This window comes from Psittacula echo (assembly GCF_963264785.1).
Source record: "Psittacula echo genome assembly, chromosome: 23".
Lineage (NCBI taxonomy): Eukaryota > Metazoa > Chordata > Aves > Psittaciformes > Psittacidae > Psittacula > Psittacula echo.
In genome coordinates, this window is record NC_137748.1 from 3,442,701 (window position 1) to 3,456,301 (window position 13,601).

Genomic DNA, 13,601 nt, shown 5'->3' on the forward strand with positions numbered 1-13,601 from the left:
CATCCCAGCCCTGTGGTTTGGGAAAGCAGCTGGATTTCAGGGTGCTGGAGAGGAGCAGGGGGTAGCAGTGAGGTGGGACAAGGAGGAAAGGCTGGAGGAAGAGAAGAACTGGAGCCTCAGGGAGGAAGGAGAAGGATCTGAAGGGGGGAGAGGAGAGGTTCCTGTGCCTGTGCAGCCTCGCCGGGCCGCAGAGGATGCTCTGAGGACAGACGCGCTGTGGGTGCTGAGCGGGACTGAGCCCCGCACCCAACCGCTTACGGGCTGCCGGGGGCAGACGGCGTCGGGAGGGGGCGGTACCGAAACCAGGAGCTCAGTGCATAGAGGGCTGTGAGCTGGGGGGGCCCGGGGAGCCCCCGCCTCCTTCCCACCCTCCCCTCCGGGGCTCCGGGTGCCGGGGAGGGGAGAGGCGAGGGAGGGAACGGGGAAGGGGACCCCGCGGGGCCGCCCCGGGCCGCCCTTCAGACGGGAGAGGTGGCGGTGGAGTCGCTGTAGAGGCTCTCGGCGATGTCCCCGCGCTGGATCTTGCGCAGGGCCGCGAGCAGCGCGTCCAGCGTGGCCGTGTCCTTGGAGGCCCAGTGAGCCAGGAGGGCCCGGGCCGGGCACTCCTCCCGCGTGAAGGAGTCTATGAGGTCCTCTTTGTAGCCCAGCTCCCCGGCCAGCTGCCGCCACGTCTCCTCCGCCGAGCTGCCCAGCAGCTTCTCCACCTCCTCCTGCTTGCCCGGGGGGAGGCTGGCGTAGAGGCTCCCATCGCCCTTGGGTGCTGGGGAGGGCGAGGCACAGCGGGATGGGATGGTTTGGGTTGGAAGATCCCATCTCAGTCTCCCCTCCGGCAGGTTAAAGCCATTCCCCTTGGCCTGTCCCTCCATCCCTTGTCCAAAGCCCCTCTCCAGGTTTCCTGGATCCCTTTAGGTGCTGGAGCTGCTCTAAGGTCTCCCCAGAGCACAGCAGAGGAGGAGAATCTCCTCCCTTTAACTGCTGCTCACGCTCTGGGGGTGGTTGAGTTTCTCATCAACCAACACCCCAAACCCCTCATCCAGTCAATGCAGCAGCATTCAGCCCATCCCAGGGGTCCCTCGCCCACCCTGCGGCACCCAGTTCACCCTACCTGGCCCCTGGGTGCTCTGGCTGGGCGGCTGCTGGTCGTGCAGGCTCTGGCTGTCCACCGAGATGCCGCTGTCGCTGTGCAGCTTCTCCCCTTCGGGCGAGGGCGTCTGGTTCACGGGGCGGTTGTTGGCCCCTTGCTTGTTCTGTTTGCAGTTGTTCCACCTGCAGGAGGGCAGCGGGAGGTGACAAGGGGCAGGGTCCCCCGGGCTGGGAGCACCTTTGCTGGCTCTCAGCCCTGGCACCGCTCGTCCCAGGGGGAAGCGCTCCTCCCGCAGCTCAGGGATGCTCGGATCAGTTCAAATCAGTGTCTGAGGGCGCTGAGCTTTGCAGGGGACCAGGGCAGGGCTCCTTCTGCACGGATCTGCTGCAAGAATGCAGCTGCGCTGCCAGGGCGTGGGGCTGCCTGTGGGACCTTTGGGGTGTCTCCAGCCCCCGGGGAGCCGCTGGACCAGCCCTGGCTTGCCCAGGGATGCGCTGCTGATGCTGATGGGCCATGACGGCCGCTGCAGTGTGCAGGGGCCTGACAGGGGCAGGATGCAATGAGGGCTCCCCTCCCTGCACCCACACCCTGCCGCCATCTCCCTCTTTCACCCCTCAACTGCCTCATTGGAAGCCCACCTCCTACCCCCCAGGCTGGCCACCTCCCTCTGCTTTGGCCACATATCTCTGGCTGCAGGACCTCTGGGGGGGCACAGCCTGTTCCCCACTATCCAACTCCTCTGCCACGGCCCCACGGTGCTGCCTTGCTCCTCTACCTTTTGAAAGCGATGTAAGCCACCAGCCCCACCACCACGGCTGCCAGGATGGAGCAGTAGACAGGGATGAGGTTGTCGGCGGTGCCGCGGCTCAGGACAGGCTGTGAGCTGCCCATGATGGTGGTGACGGTGTCTGCCAGGGTGCTGGGCACCACCTCGGTGTTGAAGGGGTCCCTGGTGATGGGCTCGGGGCTGTCGGAGCCCGCCAGGGATGGGGTGTGCGTTGTCCAGCGCGGGTGCAGGTCTGCAGGGAGGGAGGGAGGGAGGGAAGGGAAGGGAAGGGAAGGGAAGGGAAGGGAAGAGAAGAGAAGAGAAGAGAAGAGAAGAGAAGAGAAGAGAAGAGAAGAGAAGAGAGAAGAGAAGAGAGAAGAGAAGAATCAGCCGTGCAGCCATGGACCTTCTCCCAAAGGCCATGGGGCTTGCGGAGGTGCCAGCTCTGCCCATCCCCTTGTCCCCAGACATTGTCCCCAGGACAAGTGGGAGCTGTCCCCTGCCCTGAATGGTGCTGCCTGGTCATGGCCATGGCTTTGTGAGCTCTGCTTCTTCAGCACTGGGTTTGCTCAAGTCCTTTTCCCACCCCGTGCAGCCTGCACGTTGAGCCCTGGACTCCTATTGCTGGTACCAAAGCCCCAAGCATCAGCCCCAGCTGCCTCCCCCCCCACCTCCCATCTGCACCAGGACCTGTGCAAGGAAACCCAGCAGCTCCAAAGCCAGGATTTGCCCCTTTCCCAGCCCCAGCCTGCAGCCACAAACCCCCCCATCCCGGCCCTGCTTGGGAGTGACCCATTCCCACCGCACCCAGGCGTATCCCAGGGAGCCAGTGGACACGTCTCACCTTGCCCTAGGGAAACCCCTCCCTGGGCGCTGGCTCCTTCCCAAACCCCTCTCCCAGGGCTTGCCCTGCCCGGGATGCAGCGGGTGCCATGGTGGCATCCTGCCCTCCCGGCCCTTCCCGCCGTGGCCCGCAGCCAGACCCCGCTGCCCTTTGGGAACGCCGCTGCGGTGGCCGGCACGGCCGCTGCCGCAGGGCCCCGCTGCCAGCTCACAAAGCTGGCCCTGTGCTCCTTGACTTCTGGCTCCATTTACTCGACCCTTCCGAGGGAGCTGCTCCGGCTGCCCCCGCGCTGGGCATCAGCGGCGCCCGGGACAAAGCGCTTTTCAGTCCGGCTGGGAACGGCGCTGCTGCTGCTGCTGCCAAGGAGCAGCCTGGGGTGCTCGGAGGGGGATGCTCTGCCCCTTCCCCTGGACACCAAACCCCTCCCGGGCTCTTCGAGATTTCCCCAGCTCTTCAGGGCAGTTCATTCCCATTGGAAACCCAAGTTCCCTCCTGTGAAGGCTCAAGGAGCGCTGAGCACAGCCTCTGGGATTGGTGAACTTCTCAGCTCCATTCACTGCTGCCGGCCACCGAAAGCCACCCGGCAGAGCGCCTGCACCTGCAGCAGCAGCAGCAGCATCCTGCCGGGAGCTCAGCCAAGGAATTCCCTGGAAAGGGCTGGGCAGACCCTGGGGTTGGGCATTTGCAAGGGAAACGATGGCTCTGGTAAGGGCTGCCTTGGTAGGAAGCTCCGTGTTGCAATGCCAGAGGGCTGGGATCTCCGCGAGACACTGGGGTCCTCCCTTCAAACCCTGTCTCCCCAAGGCTGTGGTGCAAAGGGAAACTGAGGCAGAAGCCCTGGTGAACCCTGCTTTGCCCTCTGCCATGGGAAAGGCGGCGTTACCTCTGCATTCAGCATCCGAGACGGCCGTGCACTCCTTCACCATCACCTCATTCTCCTCGCAGGTCGTGCAGGGCAGGCAGGGGTCCACGAAGTTGGCTTCACTGGAGAAGGTGCCCTCGGGACACTCCTCGCACACCGTGTCCTGCGAGTCCTTGCAGGGGAACATGAGGCCGAAGCCCACCTCGCACACGCGGCATTCCCGGCAGCTCCCGCTCGCCTCGTCCTGGAAGTAGCCATAGGCGCAGCGGCACACGGCATCATCCGACTCCACGCAGGGCGCAGACATGCTCTGCAGCCCCACACACTGCGTGCAGGGCTTGCAGGGCTCCGTGGCGCTCACCGTGTCCGAGTAGGTGACGCCTGGCAGGGAGCAGAGCGGGAGGTGAGCGCGGTCCCAGCACCGCATCCCCATCCCTGTGGCCACTTTGATCCTGGCAGTGGCTTCGTCCCATCCCCAAGTGGTGCCAGGCCATGGAGATGGGTTTGTGCGTTTCCCTTTTCCCCCAGGCCAGAGGAGAAGAAGGCTCCTGAAGGGGAGACCTCAGAGCAGCTCCAGTGCCTAAAGGCGCTACAGGAAACCTGGAGAGGGGCTTTGGACAAGGGCCTGTAGGGACAGGCCAAGGGAAATGGCTTGAACCTGCCAGAGGGGAGACTGAGATGAGCTCTTAGGCAGAAGCTCTTCCCTGTGAGGGTGCTGAGGCGCTGGCCCAGGGTGCCCAGAGAAGCTGTGGCTGCCCCATCCCTGGCAGTGTTCAAGGCCAGGTTGGACACAGGGGCTTGGAGCAAGCTGCTCCAGTGGAAGGGGTCCCTGCCTTGGGATGCTCCACCAGCCCCTGCCTCACTGCCTGCCCCACGGCCCAGCAGAGCCAAAGCAGCACCGGGGCACGCTCTGCTCCCATTAACCTGAGCTCATCCTTCGCATTACTGTGAATTATTGATAGGCACCATTAGAGCAGGGAAGTGGCCAGGAAAAGCCCGGAGCTGAGTGGGCACATTTTCCGTGGCAGCGAGGTATCTGAGCCGAGCAATTACAGCCGAGATTCCTGCAGGGCCCCCTCGCTCCCTCCCTTCCACCCGCAGCGATGGAGGCTGGCGAGGGCATCAATAAATCATGAGCAGCCATCAGGGCTGGCTGGCAAGGGGAAGGGAGAAGGGGAGAGATCATCAACTGAAGCAAGTGGCCAGCGGGCTCCTGCCGGGGCCGTCCCCTCCGGCCACCGGAGCCTTTGGCTCTGGCAGTGCTTCGGGGATTGCAGGTCTTTGCTCCACCTTTTGGCTGCTGAATTGGGAAGGGATCCAGCGGGAGAGCTCAGAGGCAGCCCGAGGGGCAGGCGGGGATGCCCACATTCCTCCCTGGCTCACGCCTGGCAGGCAGGAGGCTTTGCCAAGGCAAGGACTGTCTGTGCCTGCCCAGCGCCCGCAGCATCCAGCACAGCCCCAGGGCCAGGAGACCCCGTCCCCATCCCCGCAGGGACCAATGATGGGGTCTGAAGGTTTCCACCTCTTCCCACCCCAAAATCCCACTCTCGGCCCAGAGAGGAGCTCGGGGAACGTTCTCCTCCCTGCAGCACACGCACCCGTGAGTCACCCCATGGGCACCCCCACCCAGCAGCTCCCAGCTCTGGGGATTAATCCACGCTGCATTAATAACTGAGGGAGACTGCAGCTGGGGCAGGGCTGGGGGATGAAGCAGGAGGGTTTGCTGGGGGGGGGGTAACTCTGCCTGGGGCTTCCCAGCCTCTCTGCTGCTCCCTTTCTTTAAGGCACTGAGTGGGTTTGGTTCCTTAACTGGGTGCTGCTTCTTTCTAGGGTGATGGAGGCCTGATGCTGCCCCGGGGTGAGCCCCACTGCTGTGCAGGTAAGTGAGGGGGATCCCACAGAATAGATGCTCCTATGGTGGCAGCGTTGTGGGATGCGGGTGAAGGGGTGTGGGGAAACCGAGGCATGGAGAGAGGGACTGGCAGCTTCCCGGAGCACTCGGCCTTGCTGGTCCGGCAGCAGCAGAGCTAAGCAGGATAATGAAGCCCTGGGGCTCTGCTCTCTCTCTGTGATGCTGGGAGGCCTCACGGCTGCAGTTTGCTCCCGTCTGCCCTTCTTCCTGCAGGGATGGAGGAAGGGACCAGAGCCTTTTGTCCTGGTACTTTCCAGCTCAGCCCTGACCCAACAGAGCTGATGTTAACCCCCTGCAAAAGTGCAAGTGCCTGGCATGGGGCAACATGGAGCTGGGATGCAAACTGGAGCAGTGGCATTTGGTATATGCATCCATGGGCTTCCAGATGGCACCCAGGTCATGGTCGTGGTTCATCCATGTCCTCATGGAGGGTTGACATTCCCTTTATCCCCTCAGTTCCCAGAAAAAAAATGGGGAGACAAGCCATGTGCCAGCCTGGAAGAGCCGCTGATGGGAAGTGGGCTCGTTTGAGCATCCCTAGGGATGCAAAGTGACTCCCTGGTTTTCCAGCCCTGAAAGCTGGAGCCTGACACCCCTCCTGGCTTCCTATAGGAAGAGCCCATGGGGATGGACAGCACAGTGGATGGATGGAGGGGTTGGAGCCTGCAGCCCTGGAGGGATCCTACCATGTACCACAGCGTTATCCTTGGAGCATCCCCGGAGCCTGTGGCCAGTGGGATTCATCCTGCAGCCAGGCACAGGGATGTGAGCTCTGCTCATCGATTGTGCAGGAAAGCAGAGGTATTTTTAGCACTGCCCTGACACTGCTCTGCTTATTCTGCTCCTCCCTGCACTTTGCCTCCTCTTTGCTCTGCCCAAGCCACGCTCTGTCCATTCCCCCTCTCAAATCACATCCCCAGCGCAATCTGGGCTTGGCTTTTCCTCCAAATACTTGTCCTTAGGCCTTCAAAGGCTTTGCAGCAGTAAATGTGAAGGGCAGATTGCTTATACCTATCATGGCATTGTTTAAACAGTAATAGTTGGACCACTTCATCTGTAAGCATTTAAGCAGGTCTCCAGCACACATCTCCAACTGACATTTATGAAGCATTTGATACAGGCAATGTGCCTGGAGCTGGCCAGGAGAAAACTGTTCCCTTCTCTCTGGGGGATCTTTGTGATTTGCTGTTCCTCTCTCAAACTTGCTTTTAGTTTGCAGCCTTTCAAGGCTTTAAAAGGGGAAATAATACAGGTGGCTCAGTGGGAGGCATCCCATGGATGCATGTGGGACCAGCGCAGTGTGGGGAAGGCACCGCAACTTGGGCTGTGAGCCCTCAGGAGGAGAGCGGAGCTGGAAGGGGGATTTGGGAAGGTGCCTGGGACCAATGGGTCCCAAAACAAGGAAAGCTGGGATGAGCAGGGCAGATGCTTTGGCGAAATGCTAGGGGTAACTCTGGTGTCCGCGCGGAGATGGCAGGTGCAGGGTAGAGCCGAGCCGTGTATGGGCTGTGCAAACAGCACAGGCCGTGCCCAGGCAATGATTCCAGGAGGGAAGAAGGATGCGCTTGGGGAGACTCGAGTACCCCTGGAGCCGGTGCCAGCCCCCCTGCAGCGCCATGCGGAGCGGAGCGGGTACTCACTGTCGAGGCAGGGCTCGCAGACGGTCTGGTTGACCCCGCAGGGCTGCACCACCCCTTCTCCCAGGTTGCAGGCTCTGCAGCACTCCCCGCTCGTGGTGTACATCTTGGTGAAGCAGTTCTCCTTGGAGCCCCAGGTGGGTCCCTGCCGGAGCAAACAGAGCCAGGAGGTGACCCCTGTGATGGGACCTTCCCTGCAGGGGCAGGCGGAGAAGGAGCCCTCATCCAGGCTTTGGGGGGATATCCCAAGTGAGGGGCAAAGGGAGCTCACGTTAAACAAAGAAATGACTTCCCTATGTGGAACCTGCTCATCTCTGCTCAGCTGTAGAGCCAGAGGGAGCTCAGGAAAGCCCATGCCACTGTAGGTAGGTATTTTGGGGGGTATAAGGGCTTTTCTGCATGGTTACAGCATTGTTTGTTCCTCTTTTTAAGGCTGCTTTGCCATCCTGCAGGGCTCAGCCCCTGCCAACCTGGGGGAAGGCAGAGCACTGCCTACAGCCCCTGCAGCAGTGAAGGGTTTGGAGAGCTTGGGTGGCTCTCGCTGCACACAGGGACCCAAACTCAGACCCCACGATGGGAATGAAGACTTCAAAGGGAGCACCGAGAGCTTCAGCAATGTTACTGTCTAATGGAAGTAAGTGTATCTGCTTCCCAAACCTGCTGTAACATATGGAAGCAATAAATGTGCCACGAGCCATGGGGTCAGAGCCACCCCGCAGATGCCCATTGCAGCCTGGGGAGTGGGGTGCATTTACAGGATGCTTGCTCCCCAAAAGCCCCTCTTGGCCACGGCTGTGTGGTGCACGAAGCATCTCTGCCCGGGTGCAGGGCTGCCGAGATGCTCGTGGGTGACCCAGCCTCTGCCAGGGCTCCTTTTGCACCCTCTACTCGCACTGAGGTTGGTCCAGGCTTGGACCATGCCTTTGGCATCCAACTGAGCCTGAATTGGGGCGGGGGGGAAGAACGCAGCGGGCGCTCGGGGGAGCTCCCCCTCCCCGTGCATCTGGATGCCTCGTCAGCCCTGCACAATGCGGCGTTATGAACTCGCTGCGCATCATCCGGCAGCATCCGGCCCGGCGGAGACAATGGAGCGCCAATTATAGGCATCTGAATGACAAAGTGCTCCAATTACCCTGCGCTAGAGAGCGTGTGCTCTCCTCCCTGGCGCTGCGTCCCCAGCCCAGCCTGGCAGCCAGCGCTGGCACCGGGCCCCAGCTTGGCAGACAAGGAGGGCTCGGTGTGCAGGAGGCTTCCCAGCACCTCCGAATGATACCGGGCCATGGGTTTGGGGTGCGGAAGGGGCTGATTCGCAGCAGGTTGGATGCATCCCTCCGCTGGGGCCCAGCAGAGCTGCTGGAGCTCCTCCCGATGCTCCAGCCCTGGCTTGCTCGGGCCGCGGTTTGACCCCCTCTCCACATCCCCGTGGCTGGGGCAGCAGCAGCCGGAGGAGCAGCCGAATGTGCCGGCTATAGATAGAGCCGGGGAAGGCTGGGCCGGCAGCAGCAGCTCTCCCACGCTGCAGGCAGCTGCCGGCAGCTCCATTGCACCCATGGGGATGGGACCTGGCAGCGCTGCTTCCTCTGTCTGACACCCGGGCCCCCATTAGCTGACCCCAGAGACCCCTGTGGCCGCAGGTCCTCTCCCCATGGCGCTGCCAGCGCCTTTCCCCCCCATCTGCGCTCCTAAATGCTGTAGCAAACGCGACTTCCAGCCCCAGGTGCTGCGTCCCCCCCGCTCTGCCTGCGTTTCCCTTTCAGCTCTCCCTCTTGAGCACTGAAAGCCCCATAAAGATTAACACACTCAGAAGAGGGGCACATGGTCTGCATTAGCCCGCTGAAATGTGCATGTTATTAACACAACTCCCGTTGACAAAGCCGCAGGTATTAACACCATAAAGCATTTTGACAGCTGGACCAAGGAGGGGGGCACGGATGGAGGGTGCAAGCGACACCTCTGTAAGCTTTTAATTGCTCTTGGGGTCGTCTCGGTGGGTTTGTGTGTCCGAACAGGCGCTGCCGGGTGAGGAGGTGGCCTTGAAGGAAGCGAAGCGAGGTGGGAATTCGGCACCGTGCGCTCCAGAGTCCTGGCACGGAACAGCGCTTCTCACCGGAGCAGGGAGGGGATGCTCCAGCTGGAGATGGGCCCAGCGGCAAGCCTGGATCCGAACTGCCCCCGAGGCTGACACACGGGCTCTGCCTCTCTTGGCTGGAGCTCCCTGCCTGGGAGAGGCCAAACCCCGGCTCCGAGCAAGCCCCGAATTTCGGGCAGCAGAGAAAAGCCACGTCTGAGCCCGGCGGGTCCAGCCAGCCCCGGACACGGGGGCACTGCGAGGGCTCTGCCTCCTCCAGCCAAATGGCGCAGGTAAAGGGCAACGAACACGGGGGTGCCGGGGTTTGGGGCGGCCACAGCTGCGGGTGCACATCTGGACCTGCCTTGGGTGCGGGCCGGGGGGAGCAGCTGGGCTCCCCTCGTGCACCCCGGCAGCTGTAATCGGGGTGGGACAGATCCAGCCTCAAGGGACGGATCCAGCCCCAAGTGATGGATCCAGCCCCAAGGGACGGATCCAGCCCCAAGGGACGGATCCAGCCCCAAAGCAGAGGGTGCTGACCCGGGGAGGTGGCTGCAGAGATCCAGGGGACACCAAAGCCAGGGGCTGCCCGAGTTGGGTCATTCCCTGGGGTGGGATCACTTGAATCCACACGGCTGGGGCAGCTCCTGCCTTTCCTGCCACCCGCCCATCGCCGTTGGGTGTCCCTGGGGAGCTTGCCCAGCCCGGTCGTATGCCCGTACGGGGGCAGGAGCCTCAAACACCGCTGCTCTGCTCAGTCTCTGCACGAAACTGCTACAGCCCCGGCTTTAATATCCTGCCCGGAAGGTGTCCGGCTGCCGAACGAGACCTCTGGGACCCCATCAAATCCTTCCCCAGCAACTCTCCCCCCCCCGGGGTACTTGGGTCCATCCCCGTGCGCCCACCCGGCTCCGGGCTCTTTGCTCCCTCCTGGCCCCCGTGCCCTGAAGTTGTGTTCCCGGCACTCGCTGTGCCCATCCCAGGGGCTCACACCGCGGGAGCAGGGTCTCGCCCTCCACTTCGGGCAGCGAATTTGGAGCTGGGGAAGGCCAGGAGGACGTTGGGGATGCGGGACGGCAGGAGAGGAAGGCACCGGGGGGTGGGCGGCTTCCCCCCCCCACCTTGCTGACTGCCTGCGGGCGCTTGTCACCCTTTTTCCCTGTGTGAAAGGGCTGACAGCGCGGTGCAGCGGGACCAGAGGGGCCCGAGCCACCCCTGGGGTCCCCCATCCCCGCCTCACCCCGTCCCCGGGCGCTTTTCCCTCCGCACCCAGACGCGCTCTGCCCGTTACCCCCGGGACCCCCTCGCCGCGCTCCCTCCCGGCTCTCTCCATCCCGATACATGTGGGACCTGCGAGGACCCCGCATCCCACCGGACCCCGCCCGCTCCCCATAGCCCCGCACTCACCGCCGGGAGCAGCAGCAGCGGCAGCAGCAGCGGCAGCGGCAGGAGCCCGGCCATGGTGGCGGGGCCGGTGACCCCCCGAGAGCCGGTGCGCGGCCCGGCTGCCCTCGCTCTGCCGCCCGCTGCCTCGGCGGCAGCCAGAAAAGGCTGCAAGTCCCTCCCCCTCCTCCTCCTCCTCATCTCCGCCCCTGGAGCATCGCGGCGAGCGCCCGAGCCAGCAGCCTCCGCCGCCGGCACACAAAGACCAGACCCCCCCCCAGCCCCTCTGCTCTCCCACGAAGTGATTTGGGAGCTCGGCCTCTGTCCAGCCCCTCAATTATTCACGATCGTCCATCTGTGTCCATGTCCCCTCCTGTGCTCTGCCCGTCCAGTGATCCATCTGTCCTCATCCCTGCAGGAAACCTGGAGAGGGGCTTGGAACAAGGGATGCAGGGACAGGCCAAGGGGAATGGCTTGAACCTGCCAAAGGGGAGACTGAGATGAGCTCTTAGGCAGAAGCTCTTCCCTGTGAGGGTGCTGAGGCGCTGGCCCAGGGTGCCCAGAGAAGCTGTGGCTGCCCCATCCCTGGCAGTGTTCAAGGCCAGGTTGGACACAGGGGCTTGGAGCAAGCTGCTCCAGTGGAAGGGGTCCCTGCCCGTGGCAGGGATTGGAGCTGGAGGAGCTCACCCCAAGCCCTGGTGCGTCAGCAGCACAAGGCTCTTTGTGGGGCTCATTGGCAAGATGAAGTGGGCTTTCTGGGAGCAGCTGAAAATGGCTCAGAGGCGCTGTCACCCGCCCTGGGGGTGGCTCCTGCAGCTGGGATGGGGGAGAGATTCTTTCATTCACCACCTTTGTCCCCTGCACAGGGGGTCTGGCCTCGTGTCCTGCATTTCCCCACCCCTCCGGGCTCTGCGGGTGCTGCTGGCATTCCCCGTAGTGATGCTCACATCCAGGTTTCCCACCACTGTGACCACTGGAACTCCACAGCTCCTGAGAGTTCTGAGCTCCCCCCTTAGGTCACATCCAAGTGCCAGACACTGTGCAGAGCTCAGCTGGAATTCCTCTTGGAAAGCAAATTATCGACCTCCAGAGGAGCATGAGCTGCTCCTGGCCGGCTCTCAATGCTCCTCCGGGCAGCCTGGAAGGGCTTTAAGGAAAGTCCCTTGTCTGCAGCCTTGTCTTTCAATGGGATTAAACCGAAGCCAGTGCTGCCGTTTGTTCTCCGGCACGGAGACACGGGAACACATGTGGGAGCCACATGGTGATGGATTTGGTGGCCAGAAAGCCGTGCTGGGACCAGGTGGGGACGGAGCAGGATGAGCTGTGGAGCAGGGGATGCCCACCCGCAGCTCGGATGGGCAGGCAGGGAAGCGACAAGGCAAGCATCCCGCTCTCCATTTAACACAGGGATGAATGGAAGCGGAGCAAAGCTGCCTGCAGACATATGGTAGGGCCGGACACGGCGGGGGGAGCAGCTCGGGTCTCCCGCAATTCATTTGCCGTTGCTGTTCCACCACAGCAAGCGGCAAACCCAGCTGCTTCCCTTGGCAATCCCTGCAAGGGCTTTTTGGGATGCGGCTCTGCAGGACGCACGTGCTGCGCACACAGGACTTGGCGCAAGTGGTCCCTGAGGCTCCATCCCCGAGCATCGGCGCTCGATGGCACCGTGGGATCCATCCCTGGAATAACCCGGTCCTGGTGATGGGAAGCCGAGCCCGGTGGATGGAGGCTGCTCAGCTGGGCTGCATCTGCACGAGGCTGGGCTGGCGGCCAGGGGAGGTAAGTGAAAACTTCTGCTCCCATCCTAACCCTCTGCAGCTCCTTTGGTGGGGGGACTTGCGAGAGCTTTTCATTACGTTCCCCTTTTCCTGTCCCAGAAAGGTTGTGGCCCTTCCCTGGCTCCATGGGATGACAAAAAGCCTCTTGGAAGTCTGCTGTCACCTCTCGGAATTAAAACCAAAGGCTCCAGGGCTTTACTTTAGACTGCTGGTGGAAGGCGGCAGCGCTCTGCTCTATTGCAGCCCCTAAGCTCAACCAAGAGCTGCATTACCCTGTGATCGGCTCCCTGTGCCCCAGTGTGGCCGCTCACCCTCCTCCTTGGGCCCCTTCCAACCCAAACCAGGCTGGGATTCCATGAAAGCTGGGTCTTAGCATTGCTGCTGGTCCCACTCTGCTGTGCCCGGGTGATGCCACAGGGCCTGGCACAGCAGCAAGGGGCACCCAGCACCCTATCAGCAGCACTGCCTGGAGCAGATGCAGCTGCACATTGGCATTTCCCCCCCAAAAAAGGGAAGGTTAAGTTAGGAAAAGCTCAATTCCAGCTTGAGGAAACATTGCAGGAAGCACAGAGCACGCAGCATCCCTGGAGTTACCTTTCTTCAGGCTCATCCAGCTCTTCCAAAGGTGATGGAGCAAACCCAGGCGATGCTTTTCCCCTCTCTTCCCATCAGAGCCCCAGCAGTGGCACCAGTTGAACACTCAGTGCTCCTGCCCTCAAACTTGGTACTGATGTTACTGAAAAGCAGAGGTAAGGAAGCAGTGACAGCGCAATGGGAAGTTATAAATAACAATGAACAAATAACACGCAGAGGGAAAGCATCATCCCAGCTCCTCATGGCCAGGCCTGAGAGCAGAAATAAAGGGCTGCAGGGAAAAGCCTGGCAGGAGCAAAAGGGACACTGTGACCATGGGCTGGGGCTGGTTTGGGAGCAGGGAACGAGGTCTGGTGCGTGGCAGAGCCCTGCTGCTGCAGGGAAAGCAAAGGGGACCTTGCCCTGCCCGTGTTGTGCTGGAGAAGCTGCTGTGGGAGAGCACCTGGGGCACTGTGAGCAGGGCTGGGGTCCTCGGTGTAAGGACATGGAGCTGCTGGAGCAAGTCCATGAGGATGCTCAGGGGCTGGAGCAGCTCCCGTATGGAGCCAGGCTGAGAACATTGGGGCTGCTCAGCCTGGAGAAGAGAAGCTGCGTGGAGCGAGTGAGCAGCCAGAGCTCTCCTTGGGGAGCAGAGGGAATTGGTGGCACACAGGCATCTTTCAGGACATTTATT

At 62.2% G+C, this 13,601-nt stretch overlaps 1 protein-coding gene across 1 annotated transcript; it reads right to left on the reverse strand.

Annotated features, from left to right (window-relative positions):
• Positions 1-458: 458 nt before the first annotated feature.
• On the reverse strand, positions 459-10,634 carry NGFR (nerve growth factor receptor; the record flags this gene model as incomplete). Its single annotated transcript, XM_080633601.1, has 6 exons — positions 459-760; positions 1,106-1,266; positions 1,860-2,103; positions 3,578-3,937; positions 7,109-7,250; positions 10,581-10,634. 6 exons carry the CDS (start codon positions 10,632-10,634, stop codon positions 459-461), a joined length of 1,263 nt encoding a protein of 420 aa, XP_080489727.1.
• Between the last annotated feature and the right edge of the window lie 2,967 nt (positions 10,635-13,601).